At 40.1% G+C, this 27,955-nt stretch overlaps 1 protein-coding gene across 1 annotated transcript in view; it reads right to left on the reverse strand.

Annotated features, from left to right (window-relative positions):
- LOC122801535 (interleukin-1 receptor type 2-like) overlaps window positions 1-27,955 on the reverse strand; it is a 311,639-nt gene that overhangs the window by 31,327 nt on the left and 252,357 nt on the right. The window contains exon 9 of the mRNA XM_044070956.1: window positions 20,868-21,006. Coding sequence (XP_043926891.1) covers window positions 20,876-21,006 — 131 coding nt within the window. The 3' untranslated portion in view covers window positions 20,868-20,875. The remainder of the gene's footprint in view (window positions 1-20,867; window positions 21,007-27,955) is intronic.

Consider the following 27,955-nt stretch of genomic DNA (forward strand, 5'->3'; position numbering starts at 1 on the left):
TGACATTGGAACATATGGGTCCTCAAGATGAAAATGTAGCAGAAACCATCCTGCCATGGATCCTGTACATGATCACACACTTGCCACTACTGTGTTTCAAACCCCTATGTAACTATGTATTGGTACTACAATGTTATGCAGTTATTGCAAGTGCCACAATGCTTATATGTTTGAAAGCTGTCCAAAGGTATATTTGAAGGTGAGTGACATCAGCTGTGCTGCTAAAGGAAGGGAGAGGGAAGTGTGGAAAGTGTGAATGACCACAAAATCAGGTGTCAACAAAGACACACACAAATTATCACAGTTGCCAGAACCAGGATTAGAAGTCCTACTTCACTAGTTTGCTACACTATGGCATTACGCAGTTATCACAAATGCCACAGAGCTTATATGTTGAAGAGCTATCCAAAGGTATCTTTGAAGGTGAGTGACATCAGCTACAGTGCTAAAGGAGAGGAGAGGGAAGTGTAGGAAGTGTGAAAGACCACAAAATCAGGTGTCAACAAAGACACACACACACAAACATTATGACAGTTGTCAGGACCAGGATTAGAACTCCTACCTAACTAGTTTGTTACACAACAATATTATGCAGTTATCACAAGCACTACAGAGCTTACAGGTTGAAGAGCTGTCCAAAGGTATCTTTGAAGGTGAGCGACATCAGCTACATTGCTAAAGGAGGGGAGGGGGATGTGTAGGAAGTGTGAATGACCACAAAATCAGGTGTCAACAAAGACACACACAAACACACACATTATCACAGTTGCTAGAACCAGGATTAGAACTCCTATCTAACTAGGTTGCTATACTACAATATTACGCAATTATCACAAGCACTACAGAGCTTATATGTTGAAGAGCTGTCTAAAGGTATCTTTGAAGGTGAGTGACATCAGCTGCAGTGCTAAAGGAGGGGAGAGGGATGTGTAGGAAGTGTGAATGACCACAAAATCAGGTGTCAACAAAGACACACACAAACACACACATTATCACAGTTGCTAGAACCAGGATTAGAACTCCTATCTAACTAGGTTGCTATACTACAGTATCATGATAACTACAGTATCATGCAGTTATCATGAGCACCACGGAGCTTATAGGGCTGAGACTTGGCCAAAGGGTTATTTCAAGGAGACTGACATCAGCAGGCATGCTAAAGTAGGCCAATAGTAGGTGTAGTGATGTTAATGGCCTCAAAATCATTAATCTCCATACAGACGCACACACAGTTACCAGGACCAGGATTAGAACTCCTACCTAACTAGTTTGCTACACTACAGTATTACACAGTTATCACGAGCACCACGGAGCTTCAGCAGGAGTGCTAACATGGGCAATGGGAAGTGCAGTGTGTGTGTGAATGGGCCATAAATCATTTCTGTGGAAACACACACACACACTCAGTCACACACAACTTTACATTTGACAGGACTGAGTACACAAATGCTACATGAATACTGATTTGTACTATCATGTTACACAGTTATCACAAGCACCACAGACATTATAGGGCTGAGGGCTACCAAAAGGAATGCATACAGTGATTGACATCAGCACATCATGTAATATCGGCCAATTGGATGTGTAGTAGGTGAGACAGGCCTCATAATAGAATTCTCTCTGTCACTGTCTGTCTCTCTCTCTTCCCCACATCTCTGTGTGTGTATGTTTGACATATTATAGTGTGTTGGCCTTGGATATGTGTGAGTATTCCTATCTAATGTGTATGTGAAGCATGAATGGTGTACAATATGGTGTATGTGCACAGATATCTGTGAATGACAGATATGTATAGTCCACTGTGTTGTCTGATATGGGCTTCATTTCTCTAAGTGTAGGAGCATGCCCAGTACGACCTTCTGTATTGAGTGTGTAAATCCATTCCAGGTAGGGTTGTACTCCAGTCCAGGGTTTGGTGTTTTACACATACAGCTAGCAAACTGTTTTTTCAGGATATTTGTAGATAGATTGACAATATGGAGTCACAATGAGCGACAGATAGGATAATACTGTAACTATTGCTGTCTGTGCTGCTTGTGTTACATGGTTGGTGTTAGCAGAGATATTCAGACATGCACTGTTTTACACTGTGATGTATTATGTCATCAACTACTGACAGATATAATTACTTGCTCACAGTTATTTACTGGGAAATACAAGCTGAATGAAGCTGAGTCCAGTATTGTGGTCCACAGCCTACACATTCTTGCATACTCCTGCCATTCTGGAGAGGTAGCTACAGACACTTGCTGATGGGTCTGTGTAAATGGTCCAGCACCTTGGTACTATGGTGTCTGAGGATCCCCTTCTTGAACATATATCAACTTAACAGAATGGCCATATCCTGCTGTGGCCATACCTCTCAATTGTTCATATTCACCCAGGTTACCCAGAGGCAGGGCTCATATATCTGGTGAGTTCCCCTTCACATTGTGGTTTACAAGCAGGTTTGTAGCCACTCATTACCGGGATTGCAGGCAGGGGTAGTATGGGCACATATCAGAGTTTCAGACTTCACACACTCCATGACGTCCATGCATCTACACCCCCTCCCACTCTGTTATTCTATCCTCTTCCTAACATTATGCAAGTGATATCTGAGAAGTATCCCTATAGTTGACCCTTCATCCCAGTGGTATTTATGTATTGGTCCACGGTTCATGCAGTGGGACATGGGGGGCATGCTACTGGGATTTGTCAACATGGCCTTGCATTTGTGTTCTGTTGACTGTATTAGGCTGTTAGTTGTGATCTCAAGAGATACTATACATTGGCACTACTGGTGAGGCACAAGCCTTTGACACAGGACTGTAGGCCATTTGGTAGTAATGCAGGCCATCTGTAGCAGGCCACTGCATTCTGTCACTCCTACATTCCCAGGCTGTGAGCCAGTGGATTCCCCTGGAGTGACAGGTTAAGTGTGCAAGGTGTTAATGGCAATAGTTCCTGTCCATATTGATGCATTGGTCTAGATGCAGGCAGGGTGCTGCTTACAGCTAGGGACACACCTGCAGTCTGCACGCTGCATTCTGTGGGTATTCCCATAGAGAAGCAGGGTCATACTGTACTCATTCCCAACAGCAAGGATATGACCTGTGATAAACCTGTGGCTGATGGTGGGGTGAGCTGAGTTCATGTGTGCTATGGAAGCTACTTGCAGCTGACTCACAGATATACTTGGGACATTCCCCTTATGCTGCCTTCTGCAGGGGCAAGGCAGTCTCTCATTACTTCATAACTGTGCCTTTTGTGGTCTGCTAGTGATTGGCCAGACTACATCAGTATTCCATACTACACAGACAACTAATGTGCTGCTAACCTGTATTGACAATTCCAAAGGTGTGTGTGCAGCTAACAGTTACATTTTATGTACTCTGTCTAGGGTACTTCCCCCTATGTACTGTGTGTATGTCTGGGCCCACATACATGGCATGCCCATCTTTCAGATGGTAACAGATATTGACATCTGGACAGTGAGTATGGACAACTGCTGACATGGGTATTTCTGAGCAGCATTGTGTTTAGCACTTAGCACTGCAGTTGCTGGAACATGGCTCTGTCAACCACAGTACTGCCCATAACTACAGAGACACAACCCTCCATGCCTACATGCTGACACTTCCAGACAATTTGAACACACAACAACCTAACACACAGACCCCTGCATATTGTACGCATGCAACAATCTATCCTGTAGATTGGGCCAGATCGGGTAATCTGTGCTCCACTGATATTACTCCTCACACTTACATGTTACTGCATTTCTACATAGGATTGTGGGGGGGTGCATACCTGACAACTTTAAACTGTGCTATAACTGTACTGGTTTGTCATGTACTCTGTTGGCTTCCATATCATTTTGCATTCTGACCTATCATGCAGACTGGAGGCATATCAGTGGAGTACAGATCTTAGGTTTTATTGACCTACATTTCAGTTTCAATCCTCTTACCCTTCAGAACTAACATACAACTGCCAGACCTGTTGCAGTCTGTCTGTCTAGGTCTGGAGGAGGGCTGTTTACCATTGCCATGAATTGGAGGCCTTAGACGAGCCTTTCTTTATGCTCATCTACACCTGTCCTGCTGGCTGAGGCTGGTGATGGGTATGTGAGCCTCACTGATATGCATGTGTGTGTCCTATGGACACACATTTGGGCCAGCACATGTACTGCAGTGGGATTTGTCACCGTGTCTAGTACTGCCTAGTGTGCTGACACCAGTATTTGTTATGGATTTCATGATGCCCATATAGGTGTCCAGTATCTGCTGCCATCCCATTCAGCCACCCGATTCCCCTGTATGCTCACATCCATACCATAGTTACAACTATCAGAACATACTACTCCATTCAGTAATTGATAGGAAGAGTGATGTACCTTGTGGCTGGGCCAGTACTGAGGACGGTGCTGGAGGGCTGACTATGTTGGATGCACATAGTACACTCCCTATACATGGTAAAGCACAGGTAGTGTCATGTTTGGCATCCCTTTTACTGTATGTGCGAGTCAGAGAGAGGTGTCATTCCCTGGTTCCCTACCGTGTCAGTGTATGTGCTATGCATTGCCTCTTTGCCAAGGCCTGGGCATATTGGGCACACCTCCTTCTGCCTACATGGGCAGGCTCAGGTGGTTCCTTCTCCAAGTCCCTCTGTGCCTGTGATGGCCTTGGCAATGGTGGGGGGCTTTGTGGTCTTGCTCCATGCTATCCCTGTTGCAGCTGTTTCCGCACAATCATATTGTGTAGCATGGCACATACTGTGAACATTTGTGTACATGTAGCTGGAGAGTACTGCAAGGCTCCACCGGATATGTCCAGGTAGCGGAACCGTGACTTGAGCATCCCAAACACACACTCTGTTATGATTCTGGTTTGTCCATGTGCCACATTATGGAATTTTTGTTCAGGTGTGTGTGCATTTCTGAGTGGTGTCATCAGCCACGGCTCCAGTGCATAGCCAGCATCCCCCACTAGGTGGCCATATAAGATGTCCCCATGGGCAAATGACTGGTACAGCTGTGTCATATGCCAGATGTGGGAGTCTTGATAGCTTCCAGGGCTGCCAGCACACACATTCAAGATAATGGCCTGGGCATCGCAAATGACCTTTCAGTTGATGGAGGGGAAGCCCTTGCGGTTTATGTAGACCCTACCCTGCTCGCCGAGTGGTGCTTTGATGTGTATGTGTGTGCAGTCTATAGCACCCACTACTTCAGGGTATTCTGCTATTTGGTGGAAGAGACGCATACTGCTGGCCAAAGCCTCATGGGTGATTGGGAAATATATGTGCTCACTGGTATGTGCTGACATGGCATCCAGGAACTGATGGAGTACCCTGGATGCTGATGCCTGTGAGATCCCCATGATATCCCCAGTTGCCCTTTGGAAGGTACCTGTGGCTAGTATACTTAAGCCAACACATACCTTGTTATCCACTGGAATGGATTCCCCTATGTTGGTTCTGTGTGTGAGGCGGGGCCGGCACAGCTCAACAATTTGCTGTAGACTGTCCCTGTCCACCCTATAGCACTCCACTATCTCCAGCTCATGTAGCCCCTGGTAGGTTACCCTTGGTCTGTACACTCTTCTCCTCCTCCTCCTCATTGTGGGATGGTCATCAGCATTCACATCCTCACCACCTTCAGCCTCTTGCACATATGGATGTATGAGAGTGACAACTGCCCCTATCATTTTGTTAGTTTTGTCAGGTAAAATTTCCCCGTCTGTGTACACCGTTGGTGTAGAGTTTGTTAGAGAAACCAGAGTGAAAGGGGTTTGCATAGTTTACAGTAGTGTTCTGTGCTGGGCTGCTGCCTGTGTAATTGACTGATTGTGATACATTTCATCTGCCAGCTATGCTAGTTCTCCTTGATTGCCTTCCTACTGCTGTTTTCCCTTCCCATTGCCTTCCCTTTTAAGCCCCGAGGCGCACCACGCATAGTCGCATACCCAGTGCTCACATGTGAACTGAACTGCTATTTCCTGTTTTTCTTTTTTCTTTTTTTTTTTTTTTGTTTAAAGCCCAGTGTGCGGTGGACACACCTGTTTCAGCAGTGAAAACAGTGCTCAACAATGTGAGACACACCCCCTTCCTTAGCTCTGCTTAGCTAAGAGCAAACACGGGCCTCCAACAAGTTTACACCAAGCATGACACACCCCCTACTGAAGTCATCCTCTTGTTCTGCCTACATTGTTCCTTATTCCTGCACCTGCACAGTTAGGTGCAGGATGCCAGTAGCTAGAAATCTGTGATTCAGTATAGGTCACTTCATATGCATAGCCCAGTGTGCAGGTCCATACTTACAATTCCCAAGCACACCCTTTCCCCTTGGCAACCAGTGCTCCCTTATCTTGTTTACATTCTGTCTGCCACTGACTATAATGGCAAAATGCAGATTTCTGTTAAAAGGCAGTTTTTCCCTTTTTGTGTTTATTTTCGGCACCCCCATGTTTGCACGTTGCTGCCCTTAGCTTAAACGGCCGAGATTGGCCAAAAAATAAATATTTCATTTTTAAAAAAATTTACATTGCTTTTAAGGCCAGTGGCCTTATATTTGTCCATTGGCTTGTCTGTTCAACATAATACATGCCTTTCACGAGCTGTCATGCCTCCGTTTTGTCAGATGCAAAAATGTATTCAGCTACTAGCCGAATACATTTTTTCACTGACACTGTTCCTGTATGGAATCCGTTCAACTTGCTGGATCACAAAATCACCTTATTCGCATGGTTTTTACCAGAAAATGAAGTGATTTGTATGCTGAACAGAATTCCGTGCAGGAACAGTATAGGGCCACTTGTGCACATGAAAAACGGCCCTATCCTGGATCGCACTGTGGCCATATTGCGTGCAGGAGCAGCTATACTGTTTCTGCATGAAATTTGACCATTTGTGAATCTGGCCCATAAAGTAGTTTGCTAGCAGCAACCTCTTCATTAGTTACAGATCTCTTTAATGTGGAATTGTTTAGATGACTTTTACTTCTTCAGAGATTGTGCATATTTACTGATACTGGTGGATTGTAGAAGTTTGAGTAGACTTTTATGATGGAAATGTGAATTGGGCAGTTTTGTCATTATTGGTGAGTACATTTTGTTTCATTGTTTACTGGAAAAATATTCAAAACAATAAATTTAAAACACCTTCTAACAACTGCACTGTATTGTACAAGGAATATAATTTAATACAATCAGGAAGGTGTATCAAAGAACACATGTATGTTCTAGGGGCCTATGATTTGAAAACAGCCCACTGGCCAGATGTATTTTCTTTAAATGTGAGTTTTAATGCTGTTTCAATGAATGTGAGTTTCAATGGCAGAGAAGTTTTAATGCTAAGTCTATTTTTATTGTGAGACTGCATTGCTTTGTTTAGCAGATGTCTGTTAGTTTTTGTGCTGTAATATGTAAAATAAAACTTTTAAATGAAATCCAAATCATCATAGAAGTAAAGCAGTATGCACATTACAATGTTTATGGTAAATGGGGTGAAATAGCCAAATAATGAGACATTGGAATGGCTGCCGGGGGGGAAGCCGCATTTGACCAAATTCAAAGACAGCCCCGGCTGAACTATACCTCTCAATTGTCCAGATTTTTGCAGAATCAATAGATTTTTGCTTCTTATTTTTGGTTTGTTCTTCATACAATTTGTGGTTTTCTGGCAAATCATTTAGGAATGAAGTCACTAAATAATGACAGACATTGAATTTCAGACTTTATACCCTTCAGAAAAATGCATGCTAAAGCAAGACCTGTTATTCTGTCAACTGTCTAAGTTTATACAAGAGCAATTTTTAGTACTGTTTATGTGTTCTCCCAATATATTTGGCCTTGTCCAGATTTCCTGCATTAAGAGGTTGAGAGGTATGTGCAAATAAATCGCTTTATAGAATTGGGTATATCCAAACCTCTCAACTGTCCCTGATTTTGGCTCAAAGTGTTGCTATCCTCCTAATAATCCCTCCGCAAAATGGCAAATTTGGAAGAAATAGTGGAGGGTTTACAATTAATAAGTAATTGTAATGATCAGAGTTATAGATTACTTTTAATTTCAGAAATGCATGTAGATTCTTATTTTGTCAGCTGCTCAAGTTAACAGTATCGGTATTAAAAAGTGTCCCTTCTTTGACAGGTTCTCAGCTGTATTGTGTGGCTATTTTATATTTTTGCATTACATTTTTGGTCCATATTTCATAAAATTATGGTTTTCTGGCAAATTAGTGGCAAATCATTAAAGACTGAAGTTAGAAAATAATGACAGACATTTGTGTTTCAGATTTCAGACCCTTCAGAAAATTCATTCTAATGCAAGACCTATAATTATATTATCTATCTTAAGTTTATAAGAGCAATATTTAAAATTGTCCTTATTTTTGGGCCTTTGTCCCACTTCTGTTAATGACTTTGTACCAATTTCTTGCTCTGAGGTTGAGGGGTATGATAAATGTGCCAGGGCCATCAGCGTCAGCCAGAGACATTTCAAATTGTGACATATGTGTACCTCACTCCCCCATATAATGACTCTGGATGTGTCCAGGCAAGGCAAGGAGCAGTTATGCAGTGTAAGTGTGCAGAGTACCCTCCCATCCAAGGTAAGAACAAGTACTACAGTGGCTTTGCATCTGTCCTTGATTTTGCAGAATGTTCTGGTTTTCTGTCATATTTTTATACTGTTGATTTATGCTTCTTATTCAGAAAAAGCATGTTGTTGCAGTACCTGTTGGTCTGTGTTTAAGTACCAATGCTTTAATGACCATCAGATAAGCTTGTCTGAGATTGTAAGATGCAAGTAAGCTTTAATAAGCATACTGTTAAAGAATTACCAACATTGAAAGCCTTTTTGTTGGTGCCATGCAGAGCATATTTACATAACTAGATAGTGTATAAGCCTTAGGTACTGAAATGCATATGACAGTATTTGTAATAAAGGACAGGATTACAGTATTTTCAGACTCTCATTATATTTGTTGGAGACTTGCAGTCATCTCTGCAGGCTTATGAAACAGAATGCCAAGCTATCATATGTGGTCTATAACCTGTGCAGTAATCCTTTAAGCAATTTATCTTGAGCGTGTTTCCTGTTTGCTGTTCATTTTTCACTTTGATTATGTTTTCCCCATGAAGCAAGTAGATAGTTGTCAGGCAGCAGGTCTTTTTTGGATAAGAAACATTTTTACAAGTGGGGTATCACAGAGATTGCTGCTTTCAGCATGTTACTTGGTACTTTTATAAAGCTGAATATAAATTATAATTAGAACTGCAGTGCAAGGAGAAGTGGTTTGAGTTGAGTGCTGCTTGTTTTTTTATACTTGATTTTGACTGGCATTCCAGTAATGTATTTAAAAAAGTAATTTATTTTTTCATGCCTCACAACCTTTTTGTTTCCATCTAGTTGTTAAGTAAGCCTGTCATGCAGCCAATGCTTTGAAATATTTTTTTTTCTTCTACACTTCATTTTGTCTTCATTGAACTCTCATAATGACGGTTTGACACCCGGGGCAGCGTATTTAATTAAAGTCCCAGTTTTTGCATTTTTTAGCATAGCTCCACTCCTTTCTAGTTGACCATACCCCTTCTCATTGCCTCACCCATTCAGCTGTCTCCTGCAGCCCCCCTTTGATTTGAAGTCACCAGCCGCCACTGCAATACGTGGATGATTCAACTAACATATCCTCTTCTAGCAATTTCCCATATCTTCTTAAAATAACACAAAACACATTCACATCAATAGAACTGTGGCTCAATGAGGCACAATTACTTCTGAATCCTAAAAAATCCAAATAACTAGTCTTCTCATCCAAGCCAGTACCTCAAGATTTTAAAATCTTTTCCAAAACATGACTGAAATAGAAGTTGTGACCACTGCAAAACTACTAGGTGTCACCATAGATAATAAACGCTCCTTTGAACAACCTATGCTTAATGCAATAAAGAAAACTCACTTTAAATTAGGCACACTTTACAGGCAAAAGTTCTATATAGCTTCTCCCACAAGAACAAAATTAGCAAGCACGCTCCTACTCCTGTTCCTCCTCTATGGCTCCCCCATTTTTACAAACCTTCACACATCCCTAACTAACAAATTGCAATCATGCTATTATAAAATTGCTAAATTTGCCTGCAGTCTACCAAACTTCACACACCACTGACAAGCCATCAAGACATTGAATTGGCTGGACTTCCCCAGTTAAGTTCAGCACACCCAGCTCACTATTGCTCTTAAATTAACATTCCACCCAAAAAACTGTCCAACACTTTCCAACATCATACAAACCTACACTGCCTCTAGAGACCTAAGATCTTCTAACAAACAACTTCTACGAGTCTCCAAACCCAACAAGAGATCTGGACAAAGTTTATATTCCTACTCCATAGCAAAATTATGGAATGACCTACCCCCCCCATCACACTACTTGATTCTATGAAAAATTTCAAACATACCCTAAAAAATCACTTTCTCAAAAACCAAACCTGCCTTTGTGCCCAAATCAAAAGAGCTGCATAGCTCTAATCTTGGTGCCCTGTCGTTTCAACTTACTTTTCTTCCAACCTTTCAGTCATTAACGTTACCTCATATTAATTGTAGCCTCTTTACTCTCTCTCCTTTCAGACTACAAAAACTCTGGACTGACTGATGTTCTTACAGTGTACATTATGTTATTGAAATATGATTTATCCAACACTGTCATTTATCCCAATTGTATAAAAACTCCTTAGTCTGCTTATTACTAATTTATAATTGTATATGTCAAAACTGATCTTCATGTTTTAAAACTGTAAATAGTAACTCTGTGTAATCTTAATTTCATGTATAGCTTTTATCCCTGGGCCTCCGCTGAAAATGGGTTTCTGACCCAGTGGACTTTCCCGGTCAACAAATGTAAATAATTAAAAAAATAAATAAATCTGCCTTTCTTTTAAAAAAAATTACTTTTATACATTACACACATTGGTTCAGTAAACGCTGTTTCGGAATGGCACCAGATATGCCACATGACATGCACAGATATAAACTGAACATCATCATCAACTACAAGCACGAGCTAGTCCAAACTGAATCGTCTTCATTAAAAACACACAAGCAAGATATCTAAATAGCAGTTGTAAAAACAGAAAAACAGACTTGACCTAGCATGTGCTTCCATACTTTCATTAGTGGATTTATACTTCGGAAAGTTTTTAAAGAAAGTATTTCTACCAGCTGTTACTAGGTGAGATAGCCACAGTATGGTTCTTATTAGGTGCCTGAACTCTAGGGATTCTTAGATCTTCCACACAGAGAAGTTTCCTAATTATTTGTTTTTAATCTGTGTAGATCTGACGTGGTCTTTGACAAACAGGGAAACACCGGTACAGTTTCCATCAGGCCTGAATCCATGGTAGGCAGAAAACCCAGGTATGAAGGGAGTTATATCTTTACATTGAAAACAAGGCAGTAACTGCAAAGTTGTATGAATTAACAAGCAGCTCTGCAAGCTGGGCTGCCCTCTGTGTTGAGGCTCCAGCTGGCAGGAAATCACAGGCATAGGGTGGTCCAAAAATTGGAAAGGTTTACTGTAGGTGGGAAAACAAACATGTTAAGGCTTTCTGCCTACAGTAAGCCTTTCTGAATCCCAGAATAAGTCTCAACAAATAATATCGGAGAGTAGCAGTCTAAGATGATACAATCATCTCAATTTGTACAAACTGAATATGTAGCAAACACGTTCAGCAAAGTTTATGCATGATTTATTTCTCAACAAATACTGTCAGATAAGAGTCTAACATTAGTAATACAGAAATGGATTAATCCATGTAGACAGTTTTTAGGGTGATTGAAGAGGTACTCAATAACAAGAGTTACCCTGTACAATAACAGTGCTTTGTGGTGGAATACTCTTTTAACTATTGTCTTTCAAACAGCAGCATTTGTATTTGTTCCTAAGGTGTTCCTTTAGCTGTTTCTTGAATTGATCGAGCTCTAGTATGGAGGTAATCTCAGGATGAAGGTTGTTGCATGAGGCAGGACTCAGCCCGAAGAAAGATTTTTCAGATATAGCCAGGAAAAAGGCAGGCCATTTTAGCATGAGGCCTGTAGTACTGCATAAAACATAGAAGGATTTGTGTATAGTGAGTCTGTTGACCAGAAGTGGTAAGTATCTATTCCTAATCATCCAGAAAGTTAGTGTATTCAGTAAACAATTTTGCTTTGGATATAGTGTTACAATGATATTTAGAGGCAAAGTAAAGTTGCACAGAGAAACACCTCATTAGCAGCTAACTACCATGGGTCTGAACTGAACACAGCTCTTTTAAACCTGACCATGCCAGTGTTCTCCCTATCAGGCCAAACATCAGAGTACCATAGGCACCCAATGACCAAAACAAAAACTAGAGCAGAACACACATGGAAAACTAAAAAAAAAAAACTCATTAAGGGAAACTCCAAACAGCCAGAGCAAGATAATAATATACATAAAATGTTTTATATTATTTACCATAGACACCCCAACAACATTCACACAAACACATACACTCTCTGACAATCATGCACAGACTCCTAGACATTCACACATGTACACACACACATGCACACACACACACACACACACACACACACACACACACACACACACACACACACACACACACACAGACGTATACAATTCTCATACTCAGTACCTACCTGTAGCAGCTGTACGGACGTAGACCATTCTCATACTCAGTACCTACCTGTAGCAGCTGTACGGACGTAGACCATTCTCATACTCAGTACCTACCTGTAGCAGCTGTACGGACGTAGACCATTCTCATACTCAGTACCTACCTGTAGCAGCTGTACGGACGTAGACCATTCTCATACTCAATACCTACCTGTAGCAGCTGTACGGACGTAGACCATTCTCATACTCAATACCTACCTGTAGCAGCTGTACGAACGTAGACAATTCTCATACTCAGTACCTACCTGTAGCAGCTGTACGGACGTAGACCATTCTCATACTCAATACCTACCTGTAGCAGCTGTACGAACGTAGACAATTCTCATACTCAGTACCTACCTGTAGCAGCTGTATGGACGTAGACAATTCTCATACTCAGTACCTACCTGTAGCAGCTTTACGGACGTAGACAATTCTCATACTCAGTACCTACCTGTAGCAGCTGTACGGACATAGACCATTCTCATACTCAGTACCTACCTGTAGCAGCTGTATGGACGTAGACCATTCTCATACTCAATACCTACCTGTAGCAGCTGTATGAACGTAGACAATTCTCATACTCAGTACCTACCTGTAGCAGCTGTACGGACGTAGACCATTCTCATACTCAATACCTATCTGTAGCAGCTGTACGAACGTAGACAATTCTCATACTCAATACCTACCTGTAGCAGCTGTACAAATGTAGACAATTCTCATGCTCAGTACCTACCTGTAGCAGCTTTACGGACGTAGACAATTCTCATACTCAGTACCTACCTGTAGCAGCTTTACGGACGTAGACAATTCTCATACTCAGTACCTACCTGTAGCAGCTGTACAGACGTAGACCATTTTCATACTCAATACCTACCTGTAGCAGCTGTATGGACTTAGACAAATCTCATTGGACTGAATGAGTAAATGCTGTCTTTTTTCCTCTTGCCAAAATAACTTTGTAGCATTATTATTTGAATAACTTTCCCATGCTTATCTTCTGCTAGTGCCATTTCTGGGGGAAGAGCACATGGTTAATTTTCATGATCCAATCTTCCTGTCTATTGCATTTGCATGTGGCTTTGCCAGTGAGATTGCTGTCTGCTCTGTAGCCACTTCTGGAGTAAAATGCAGTGGACCATGGGACAGCAGTCTGAATGACTCTGACTTACTCATGTGTGGAGACCTTCCAAGTTAAGGCTTTTGCATCACAGAAAGTCTTTCTGAATCGCAGAGTATGTGTATACAACTTATTAATGATACAGTTTACTTTATAATTTAGGCTTATTTAAGCTGCATGATGTGAGCACAATGGCACTAAGATAGCATGTCAGGCTATGTACTGCTCTACAGCTTCTCTCTCTCTCTCTCTGCTGGAGAAGACCCGACTCAATAAATGCATGTAGCTCTCATGGTAAGCAAACTAACAGCCACACCTGTTACTGACAACTTCAAGCCATATCATGGGCGATAGTGAATACCAGCTCACTCAAGATAACACCCTGATGCTCACATGACTTATCTGTGCTAGTTACTTGGTAATCACTTTTCACATACCGACTCCAGGGTACCACTACACCCTTTGTTTCTTACCTACTGGTAAACTTTCCCAGGCTTACCTCCATTACACAGTATATGCTAGCATACATCTACTGCAATGTAGCAGTTGGCTTTCCATGTCAATAATGTCTGGAAACATACTTTGGTACCTTAGACACCATACAAGGCAAACAACTGTCCTGTCCTCTTTTTGACTGATGGAAATATAAACCTAGAGCACACAGGAATCAAGTCACTAACCCTCATATGACTGTTCTAACTCATACTGCATCATAACTGAGGAAGCGTAAATAAATCTTGTCACTATAAGAATAAACAACTGACCAGGAAGCCAAAGACAACAGCAAATGAATCCAGCAATGGTAGAAACCACTCCAGTTTGCAGTTGTAGTAGAAAGAAACAATCCTTTATTGGTAAAACCACTGCAATTCACGGTTAAGCACTTTCATCTAAAGATAGACTTCAGCAGAACCATGAAAATTCCTCTAAACACTGAATTTAAAAGCTCAGAGGAGTAAAACCACATGCCCAGGAACTGTCAATCAATATGCCAGCTGAACAAACCACAGGAAAGTTCTTAAAGGTGTACACACACACACACACACACACACACACACACACACACACACACACACACACACACACACACACACACACACACACACACACACCAAAAAACAATTCTACATAAAACCAAGAATAAATGGCTAAGAACAAATTTAGAATGTCAAAATACTACAGAAAGCCATAACAATTTCAAACTTTTATTCAAACTATGTTGGCTTTTCTTTTAAGTTCACTAGCAAGGGAAACATATTTCATCATCCTAAAGAAGTCTATGTTTAGATGAAAGCGCTTAACTGTGAATTGCAGTGGATTTACCACTAAAGGATTGTTTCTTTCTACAACAACTGAGAATTGGAGTGGTTTTGACCATTGTTGGATTCATTTGCTGTGGTCTTTGGCTTCCTGGTAAGTTGTTTGTTCTTTGCTTGGATTTCTGGTTCAGTTCCAGGGATTTCCCATCTTTTTGTGAATTCTAATCAATATATGCAGTACCAAAAACAAAAACTCTGAAGTACATTCCTTTATTAACCTATGTAGCCCAGATATATGTGCAATATCAGAATCCTAGTTTCAGCTAGTTTACCCAACCATGAAGTTAACAACTCTGTACATCTTATCACAGCAAATTCCAAAAATCAGAAGTGTGATAACTATTCCAGCAAGTTGCATCTCTGTATTTCCAAAAATATATAAACCCCTGACAGTGATTAAACAGAACAGTTACCTTAATTTCATATGCTAGTGACAAAATATTAGAGGATGGCTACATCTGGAAAACACTAACCTGTCTAATTTCCTGTGGCAGCATGTTACTCCTATTGAAATTTTTCTGATTTTATCTGCAAATCATTTCCAGTCCTCTGCTTATGGAGAACTGATCCATTCAGTTTTCCATCTAGTATGTTCCCTCCCAAATCCCTCAAAACTGCTCTCCTTCCCAATTTTATTCTGAGCCGTTATCCCCTAAATAGTCACCAGTCCCAACCCTTTCCACAGTAGATGAGGTATTCATAGATATACATCTCATTGATTACCATTTGATCAAAGCGTATTCATTCAAGATGAACAGAACAAATAGATTACCTTCAAAAAATGCTTATGTGGGGGCAAAGATCCCCACTTGTCTTAATGGTAGGGGTAGCCCTTCATACCTCCTAAATACAATAACTAACTCAAAGCTAACAAAGATGAGGTCAAATTACAATTTGCTTCAAAGTCAGCCATTTTGGTCTCTTTTTCCTACCTGAACAGGCATTGATCACATGGCTATCGAACAGGTAATGAAATACCTGCACTCATATACTTCTGGCTGGAATTTTTAAATGTCCTGAAGGAGGACTCACAGTAAGAAGAAAATGCAATAAAGGAGACAGCTTCAAATGAATAGCCACTGGACTAAAATGATTAATGAAGGTTTACACCAAGGCATGGTCATTATGTATGATTAGCAAAACAACTAATGAAGTTTTACAGCCAGACACAGCTATGACATAGGATTAACAAGGCAATCTTACCAGCCATGTACTCTGGATTGTGCAGAATGCTCAACATTTCACATAACTGAGAGACACTTTTCTGCTCTTCTATATTCAACAGTGATTGCTTTGCACTGCAGTTTTTCATTGGCTCATATATTGCAAATACAGCCAATCGGCATCATGCTATATGAGACAAATAGTTTCCTAACATAAAGCTAGCCAATTAGGAGGCACATAACTCATCCAATCATGTGCCTCTATAGTTCGCACTAATGCAATACCTTCTAAAAGGGTGCAAAAAACTGTGAAAGCGCTTATGTGGTAATTTTAATAAAAGTTTTTTTTTATACCGCCTCATTGCTTGATTCACTTTTATTGGTTTTTGGACATATTTCTTGGTTTTAAGTGAATCATTTATCCTTAGTGCCACAAGACATTCTAAAAGAGTATCGCATGAGACTTATTACTAACAATCCCATTGAAAGCTGTTCTTTGATCGTGGGTCAGGGAGAATGAACTGAAGTGACCAGCTATTGAATCTTAGAATATTCTGCTGTTCTGTGCTGTGCATGTAAGATACCACCATTGATCTGAAGACAAAAGATCTGCAGTCCCATACTTCAAAAGGGTGATTTGCTTTTATACACAGCACATTGGGATGATTATGCAATGGTGTACTATTACTGGGCTGACTGTTGCTCGGACATCAGACCTACCCTTTGCTGGATTCTCATGCGGTTATAGTGGTGTTAGAGTGGTTGATGCTGTTTCATTTTTTTTCTTTATGTTTTTCCTGATCCTGCCGGAATGTGTTCTGTGCAGCATTTGAGGGGGCTGTGGACTCGTGGTGGAGATGCAGCCGCTTTCCTCATTTAATTCCAGAGGTAAGTGGTTACTCAGTGACTGAGTGAGACTTTTTTATTTTCTTTTTTCCTGCAATGCAGAGTGACAAAATAATGGAAAAATATAAGCGTATTATCAAGGGGACAATGTAAAATTTGTAGATTTTCATAAAATGTATTGCAAAATTCTACCTAGAGGAACCTTTTTATCTTTGCAGTTTGCAATCCATAGGTTACTTCTCATGGCTGTAATTTACTTTTGTTAGGCTTTCAGCGGCAGATAGGATTTTATTCCAATCTTTCTGAAATTCCTTAACCTTTGAATTAACCTGTGCACTAACTCGGGTTGAGGAATTAAAATATCTTTATTTCATAGACTAATGAATTGATCTCATAAGTTCTCTTTCCAGCAATTTTAAATGAAAATTACTATTTAATGCTGAGCCATTTATAATGTCCATTGGCCAGTAAATTGAGCTAGAATATTCAGTTGCTATTACAAAGGAATGTAAAAATGTGCTGCTCTTCTGTAAAATAGTTTCTTAAATTTATTTTTAAATGTTACTGATACAGGATCATTTATTTTGGTGTAAGAATGGGCATTATAAGATTTGTCCTCTTTCTTTAAATTATTGTTGCCACTAGTATGTTGGTCACATAGTGTAGTTTTCTGTAGTAATGAATGGGATTAAAAAAAATCAACTTCATGATTTTGACAGAAAGCCCAATTCACCCAGGCCGCAAGAAAATTGTATGTGTTCACGCAGTGCAAAAATAAGTTGTTCCACATTTTGACTGTTTGTTACACATTGCTAAGATATGAGTTCCACATTGGCCTCTTAAGAGGTTAAAACCTATGAAGACAACTAAGAACAGTGTATAGCAAGGCATGGCTATCATGTATGATTGGCAAAACAACCAATGAATATGTACAGCAAGGCATGGCTATTGTGTATGATTAACAAAACAACTAATGAAGGTATACAGCAAGGCATGGCTATTGTGTATGATTAACAAAACAACTAATGAAGGTGTACACCTTCATTAGTTGTTTTGTTAATCATACATGATAGCCATGCCTCTGTCCCCCATCAGTAAATCAAGACATCCCCAGTACCTGCCCCCTTTCCCTTATATCTAGGGAACAGCTCATCACTGCTCTCTCAAAGGCAAAAACATACAGCCTCCATGGGACCCAATAACATCTCAGGCTGCATCCTGCATGAACTCAGGCAGGAACTTGCAGCACCATTAGGCACCATATTCAACTAAAGCCTGAGTACTGGCTTCACCCCAGCTGAATGGAGGGCAGCCACTATCATCCCTTTACACAAAGGTGGAGCATCCACTAATCCAGGAAATTATAGACCCATCAGCCAACTAGCCTGATCTGCAAGGCCATGGAATGGATTATCATGGACCTCATTAACAAGGACATTGGCAACCTCCAAACACATGATCCCACACAGTTTGGCTTCATCAAGGGGAGGTCATGTCTGCTAAATTTGGTCGACTTCTTTGAGACAGTCACCAAAGCCATGGTTGAGGGGAAGATGGTGCACACCGCCTACCTTGACCTGGCCAAAACCTTTGAAATTATTCCGCACTCAGGCATAATAGATAACCTCTCTTAACTAGGCATCAATCCATATGTTACCACATGGGTAGCAAACTGGCACAATGATAGAACCCATGTAGTCAAAATAGGGGAAGCCACCAAAAGCAGTAAACACATAAAAAGCGGCATACCCCAGAGTTCGATCTTGGGGCCTCTGTTATTTTGATATACTTTTCTGAGGTGCAGGGCAAAATCAGTGGGCTCTGGCTGACCAAGTTTGCAGATGACTGCAAGCTGGGGTGCTGTCATCAATTCCCCTAGTGATGTGGACATCCTCCAAGTGGGTCTCACTCAGGCAAATGACTGGTGCCAGAAACATGGCCTGAAGCTGAATATCACAAAATGCATCATCATCCCCTTTGGGGAGAGTGATATCCTCACAAATTATCACACTAATAACAATGTCCTAAGCACACAATCAGTTGTGAGGTTTTTTGGGCACCCAGGTTGATAACAACCTGACTTTTGACCACCATGTTGCTTCTGTTGTATGGAAAGTCTTCTACATGGCCCACATCTTAAGTAAGGGTATCTCATCCAGGGACAAGGAGGTAATAACATCCCTGTATTATTCCGTTATAAGGCCCATTATTGAGTACAATGCCCCTTTCAGCATGTACCTCGCAAAGCACATGCAGCAGCTAGAGAGACCACAGAGGTTCCTCACCAGGAGAATCCAGGGCCTCAAACATCTACCATACATAGATTGGCTAAAAGCCCTATCCCTCTATTCAGTTTCATACAGACTCCTAAGAGGTGACCTCTGTCTGGCATACAAGGTGATCACGGACCTCACCTTGTTGGGACTGCTGCATATTTGCAAGTCAAGCTCCACTCAGGTAACCCACACATACATCGTTAGCCTGGTCTGTGACATTAACAAAACTTGTTGGCAGGGCAGTTTTGTGTCCCAGAGATTCCCCCATCTATGGAATAGACTCCCTGTCCACATCAAGCAGAGTACCTCTTTACCCTTTTTAAGCGCAACCTGGATAACTGGATGGGAAACAGGAAAATATAACCCTGGGATTCCACCCATGACCCTGCTGGACAGGGGCATCGGGTGCTGATTTGTCTAAACATGTGCTAAACTCTTGGCTAGGCTTATAATGGCCTCAGGGCCAATAGCCTAGTAATCTCCTATGATCCTAAGAAATTATATTGGTTACAACACTACCTTTGTTTCTACCATGGAACAGAATTAAGGTCATAAGAAACTTGATTACTAAAAGTGCTAATAGCCAAGTTTCTGTTAAGTGATAAGTCCTTCACATCTGCTGCTCTATCCTGATGGAAAATGTTATCACAATAAGTGAGATTAATTCCTCCAAATGTAAGGTAGACTGAATACTGAAGTCTACAATTTTTCCTCAGCTTTGTACAATATTTCAATATTTTTTATAAAATTTTCTGTGGTACTCTGGTGGACCCTCCCATTGGTTAAACATTGTAAATAAAAAGAAAATGTCAAGAAAACATTGCATGAGCTGTTACCTACCAATTCAGGGCCAAACCAATGGATATCTTATATCATAAGTAATTACTACATTCTGTCACTAAATTTAACTATAAAGTCCTCTACTACAGATTAAGGTCTCAAGCTATTTTGTGCTGTGTGATGATATTTTTGTGTAATCTGACAGCTCTGTAAATTAATCTCATTAGTAATGTTCACTATTCATCATAATCACTACTGACATATCCCCACTGGTACAGCTGTGGTGCCACCTAGTGCTCTGTCTACCCCAGTTTCTGCTACATCAGATCAGTCTCCCCTAATCCAGTGGGCTTTTACCTGGTCAGTAAAACAGAAAATAAATAAATAAAGACACATCAAGCATGTGTTTATAATCTTAGCACATTGTTGTGCTTTGTTTCTCTGGGAGTTTGTAAAGGCAAATAACTTTTTCTGATGCAACCGTTTGTGTAAGTATACAGAAAGTGCCCATTTGACTCTGCTATTTGTCTTTGAAGGGCTACGCACGTATAATGCAACTTTAAATTGTTTCAGTCTGAAAGAATTTGACTTGTGTGCTATATACAGATCAGCAACCAGATTGCAAAAAGTTAGATATCAAGAGATGAAGCCATGTGCGTTAAAGTTAAAAGTGCTTACCACATCATCTAATACTTTGTTGTCATATATGCACCATGATTTATGTTTCTTCTGCAGTTGTAAATGCTGAATCCTAACACAATCAGGAACATTAGTCCAGAAATAGCTACCAGTGGTATATGCCATGCAAACGTAGGTGCTGTAAAGAAAATAGCAAAATGAATTACATTTTATTAATCAGTGGAACAAAACTAATTAATTTTTATTAAACAATGGAGCAAATTAATTATTGTTTATTAAACAATGGACAATTTAAAAGTAGAATGAATGCCTATCAGGCAAAATAACACACCAAAGGTTAAAATTATGATATTAAACTAAATATATTTTAGTGGTATGGAAAACCTTGGCAGTGCTCAATACCTCTTAAGTGCCATGCTAGCAATAAAGAAATTGCAACCCAGGTTTAAGAGGGGAGAAGAACAATACAGCAGTAGTATGCTAACTTCAGTTCTGTTGGCATATGTAGCTGTTAGGCTGCCTGCCCTTGTGGCTCTATGATGATTCCAAAACATGACTCAGCCCACGAATCACATGTTTAAGGCACATCAGCTTTCTCAAAATATGACTTCCCTGCACAGTACCTAACTTACCTCGAATTAAAAAATGCTATCCCTCTAAATGCACTTTAGCATCATCTGTTCAGCTTGTAAGATAAAACAAAACAGATTCTTAGCCATAATATTTGTTTTTTATCAACCTGCCATATCTGTAAGTTGTCAGGTAAGTGAATTCAAAGTGGTAAAGAAAGAAACTGTCAGATTCTTCCCAATCCATTCACCCTCACTACACCCAGGCTCACTCTTCTGTCCTACCCAATCCCCATTTCCCATTCACCACCACTGCCTCCACACTTATACTGATCTGACTCTACCCATAACCACAAATATACTATTGTACTCATTACACCCCCATCATTAGAGCTAAGTACTTTCTCCCTCCTTTAAACTCTCTACTGTCTTTAAGTATCTCTCACATAAACAAGTCATAACGCTTGTATTTCTCTACCTATCTCTCATCTTACCTTCTGTTCCTCACATACTACCTAACCACACTACATATGTCACAAAATACATAATACACAACATCTACCTATTAGACCATCATCTATTTCCTCTATCTCTTTCACATACAGCTCTTGAACTCTCACCCCTGTCGCACCCATTTCAAAATGTCCTCATCGTCTCTACTACTACTACTTACTGTGACTGCACAACCAGCATCCTACCACAAACACCTACCCAACAACACATATTCTCCTACAAATCCTCAGCCCCTCCCCAAAAAACACAAAGGTCATATCAGTGTACAGATCCCCAGAACTCTAATCAACTACCTCTGCAGATCAAGTCTTCTTCAAATACATGAGTACAACCAACTGCCCCAAAATGCTGTTAAAGAATAAGGTAACTTCAAAATGGCTGTACTGCTTACTGTAGGGGGTAACTTACCTCAAACTAAGTGGTGTCATACACCCTAACCCTGAAACTAATACCATTCAACAAAATACTCAGAACCACCCTTCTGAAAAATTCCACTTCCTAACACACTTCCATTCTAAAGGAACACACTTGTTCCTACTAAACATGAATTGCAGAAGTATATCAAATCAAATACATGAACTCCATTCCTCTCACACAATACTCCCTGGATGTAGCTGTCATAACTGAAATCTGGCTAAAACCAGATATAAAAAAAACATAACCTTATAGCAGGATATAATATACACAGACTTGACAGAATAAATAAGAGTGGAGGAAGAATAAGAATCAAACATAAGAATAATATTGAAGTAGACTTTCTCTACCTTAATATCCCAAAATTTGGCTTCACAGAAATCATTCTCACAAACTAAAATAAATGACAATAAAATGTATCACCATAATTGGAATCTACATTCCTCCAGGCAATAAGTATAGTAGACAATATCCTATATTGGATATCCCTAAATATTCACCAAGAAACCTTCATAATGGGTGACTTCAAAATAGATTGGTATATATGCAACTCAGAAACTCCCTTAAACTCCCTAAATGTACATGGCTTCTCACAATTAATTCAAACCCCAACCATAATAGATAAAAAAAAACAGACAATCTCTCTACTAGGATGTTAACCAATAAAACCTCTAACATAAATCTCTTTGGATGCTTCCCAGACATTATTAGTGACCATCTCCCAACCTATCTGCTTAGGCAACATCTCCATTCAAATAGAATAACATCTCTATATTGACTTATCGGACAATGAAAAGAGTGAACGCTCTTTCATCAATCCAATAATGTCGAAAAGAGAAAATAGCAAAGTCACGGACCATCAATTTTCTTCCCAGGGAAAAATAATCGGTGGGCCATCTTCGGGACTTTGCCATTTCCTCCACTATGGTGCAATCTCGGAGTTGGTATATTTAAGTAGGGGGGGGGGTGTGGGGGTGATGCTCCCCACTTAATTTTGTGTTTAAACTTTTTTTTTTTTTACAGAGCAGCGGCTTTTTTCCCTGGGAAAAAAACTGCTCAGCAACCTTTAAGCAACTACCTTAGCAGCGGATAAATTGCCTATGTATACCTTAAACTAGCAGAAGACACTCTTTCCTATCCTATTTCTATACTCATTAACACTCTAGAACAGAAAATCATGTCCCAGATGTATGGAAAATGTCCTGCATCATTCCCCCGGACAAAGGTGGGAACTCAGCTGAAATCTCAAACTAAAGACCTATAGCAATTCTCCAAAATATTAGAAAAATGTATCCACACCCAACTCAACTACCTCATTAACGACCTTTTAACTAAAGCACAACATGGTCTCCATCTCAACTATAGTACGACAACTGCTTTCAATTGATATAGAAATGAACGCAAGTTAGTCTCCTCCCTCTTTATAGATCTGTCGAAAGCTTTTAATACCATCTCTCATCAAAACCCATCTCAGAATTATCCTCCATCTGACTTAGTCACTTATGTCTGTCATGGTTTCTCAGCTGCTTTACTGGTTGACAAGAAGCAGTTAAATGGCAGCAGGACTTTTCTCCTCTCTTGCCAGTTACTGTGGGAGTCCCACAGGGATCAATTTTCTATTTAACATCTTTACAAATAAACTTCACCCAACAACTAACCTTGCCTCAATTGTGCAGTTTACAAATGACTCCACACTCATCTGCACTGCACTCAACCTTCTAAAACTACAAGTAATAACACAACTCTCTTTTACTGCAACTGAATCCTGGCAAACTAACTCCTGTCTTCTGCTTAATGCTAATAATACTAAATTAATGCTTTTTATGAAAAAAAAAATACAGGAGAAATATCCTCCTCTCACATTTACTTATCCAAAAACACCAAAATAGAAACTGCTAGGTGCCTCAAAAATGTCCAGCACTCAAACATATGTTCCAAGTCTACTCTAGTAGCAGACTTAAGATCATTCATTAAATCGCTTTTGCTAGTTACCAAATCATATAATAATGGTGGTGACTCCTTCTACTCTGATTACATCTACAAAATCTAAACTGTCTATCCTTAAAACACAAACATCAGCTGTTTAATAGCTGGCAGTGCTAGTGTTCTACACCCAGCTAAATCTCCTCTGTCTTCTACTTTCTATCCTGTTAATAACTTGGCAGTCTCTTAGTATCTCAGCTAACAGTATTTGTTTACATTTCTAAATTCTTGGACTCCCTCTCTCCCCCCTATACCTTACCGTTCTCCTTTGCCACTATACACTTCCCACTCCTCCTCATACCTTACCCTGCTATCTTTCCAGCTAAACACCATTCTTTTATCTCTCATGTCTCTCAGTTCCTTATCCCACACCTTTTCCTCTATACTCATTCTCTCCATAACACCTCCTCCCTACAACCTCTTTACATCCTTGATCTGAAATTCTAAACAAAAATCATGTCTGCCTATAAATACTTCCTTTGTTTCACAACTGTTTCTTTTAGACTAAACCTATAAGCATATGTATAATCTACATGTATACTTACAATCTAGCTATAGAATATGTTTGTAATATACCTGATAATTATGTAGCTGCTATCAATTGTTTATACATTTTTCTTATTTCTTTTTGTTATGCTTTAGAATTACTTGTAAAAACAGAAAAAAATGTAATATTTCATGCAAAGTTTACATGGAGCTTTTCTCTCTGGGCCCAGTCGATCCTTCATGGTCAATAAAAACAAGTACAATAGTATAAAATAATATGTAAACTGATTGTAGTGCATGGAACACAGGGATTACACTACAATATTGAGAAAGGGATAAACATCTTAAGACCCTATCGTAACAGTACAAAGGGTACTAAGCAAAATGTGTTAACCGCCCATAGACGCTGTTATGATCAGATCTCAAGGGACATTGCCAGCTGGCAAAGAACTGTGGTAGAAGAGAGAACAGCTTTTAAAGACTGTTAGGACTTCGCTTTGCCACACTTAACAAAACATTTGTCAGGATGAAGTGAGCGATCATCTGCCAGTTTACTCCCTTAGAACAAACTCCCAACAACTAAGAGTATACCCTATAAAATAAGTTAGGACCTCAATTCATTTTTGTCAGCATAAATTCAACAGTCTCCTACAGGAAATAGAATGGACACCCCTTAAACAACTATCCCTTAATGATGCTGTACTATACTTTAATAACACCTTCCTTCACATACTTAATACCCTAGCTCCTATTCGTATGAAAATAATCAAAAAAACTCAGCACCATGGCTCTCTAAGGAATGTAAACACCTGATGAAGCAAAGGAACCTAGCCTGGTTAACCTGGAAACAAAACAAAAATGAACAAAAGCATGTTAATTTCAAAACACTACGTAACAAAGTGACAAAACTAATCAACAGAGATAAAGCCATATTATTCCCAGCTTCAACTCCAGCATAAAATCAACCCCAGTAAATTTTGGCACAGCATATCTTCTCTACTTACCCTGGAAGAAATGGAGAGCACCCCCTATCACCTGATACCCCTCCATCACAAATGGCCAAAAACTTTAGCAAGCACTTCATAAAATCAATTTCAGACCTACTAACTAACACCCCTAATGCTGGACCCCCCACCTTCAACCTGTTTAGATACCAATCCCAGGCCATCAACTACTTCTAACCCTGTCATTATTAACCCCCTACTCAACATAATGTCATACAAACTCCAGTTTCTTCCAGTCTCATTTCAGCTCATACCCACTGACACCATTAAGAAACTGCTACAAAAACTAAAACCCTGCTCTACTTCAGCTGACAATCTCCCCCATACTACCTCAAACTGCCTGCTAACTCAGTCATCTACTCAATCAGTATCGTTATAAATAGGTCTTTATCATATGGAAACAATCTCATATCACCCCATCCACAAAGGAGGCGACTCTTTTGATCCATCCAATTTCTGTCCTATATCCCTCTTGTCACCCATATCCAAAATTCTCGAGAAAGAGGTATCCATCAGCAGGTAATGCTATATCTATTGAAAAACAATCTTTTAACCAAAACCCAACATGGCTTCTGACATAGCCACAGCACAGCTACACCCCCATTTTCATTTACAAACACCGTGAACAAGGCCAGAGATGCAGGATGCTATACAGCCTCAGTATCCCTTGATCTCTCTCCAAGACCTTTGACAGAGTGTCTCACCCCTAACTTCTGAACACACTGTCTAACTTAGGCTTCTCACATAACACAGTAAAATGGTTTCAGAGCTACCTCAAGGATTGTAAACAAGCAGTGAAATGGTCCAACAAACTCTCACCCTTTCTCCACAACCCTACTGGAGTCCCCCAAGGCTCCATCCTAGGACCTCTACTCTTCAACATTTTCACAAACAACCTTCACACTGCCTCTCACCCTGGGACCCTCATTCAATACACTGATGATTCCACCATAATCTGCACTGCTTAATCACTACCATAACTAAACTCAACAGTCCTTTACAACAGTCGAATTCTGGCTAAGAAATTACTCTTTCTTAATCCAAAGAAGACAGAACTAGTACTCTTGTACTCTTTCATCCCCAAAACACCTCCCTTGTCACTGATCATTTCAACATCCTTGCATCTGACAACACTGCCATAGAAATAGTGCAGGAAACCAAACTTCTAGGTGTTATCATTGACAATAAACTTTCATTTGACCCCCATATACAGCAAAATATAAAGGAAACTCATCAAAAACTGGGACTTTTATATAGAAACAAACATTTCTTTACTACAGCAGCCACAACTACCCTTGCAAAAACATTTTTTACTTCCCTCTCTTCTTTATGGTGTCCCTATCTCAACTAACTTACAAAATTCTACCCTAAGCAAGTTGGAACGGTGCTACAACAAAGTTGCAAAGTTTGCCACAAACTCTAAATATCACATACACCACTGTAAACCATTCCTAAAATTAAACTGGCTTGAACTACCCAACCAACTTGCCTTTATTCGGCTATCCATCTTGCACAAACTTATTTTCAAGCCTACTGCCTGCCCTGCACTAGCCAATATAGTCACACCTTACATACAAATCGATCCCTATGATCAGAAGACAAAAATCTCTTAGCTATCTTAAAACCCACAAGAAAACCAGGTCACTCTCTGTATTCATACCCTGTCTCTATACCTTGGAATTCACTACCTCTAGCTACCAGGTCTATGCCTGGCCTAACCCATTTCAAAGCCTTTTTAAAAAATCATCTCAAAAACACATGGCTCTGCTCCTGCATAAAGCCTGCCTAATGCCCAGGTCTTCCTCTTCTGTCACATTTCAGTCCCTCACTGACTGCAAGATCCTAAGGCTTTTCTAACTCCTTCTCTGCTTCTATACCGTATCCTTAAACTACTGCTCAGCTTTTATTGCTTCTAGTCTTCTTAACTCTTTCACTATATGTCTGCATCACTAACTTTCTGGTGCTATTTTTCTTAACTGAAACTAACATTCTATTTTGCATGTGCTACAACAGTCAATGTCACACACTGTACTACCTACGTACTTTTTTTTTGACACTATCTACATCATGTATGAGGAGAGTGACTATTATGGTCTGTAATGTTTTAACTGTATAGAAGTGTCTAGATGTGTAGTAATGTATTACAACTTCTTGTAGC

Source organism: Protopterus annectens, chromosome 5.part0 (genome assembly GCF_019279795.1).
Source record: "Protopterus annectens isolate FY-2018-M chromosome 5.part0, PAN1.0, whole genome shotgun sequence".
Lineage (NCBI taxonomy): Eukaryota > Metazoa > Chordata > Ceratodontiformes > Protopteridae > Protopterus > Protopterus annectens.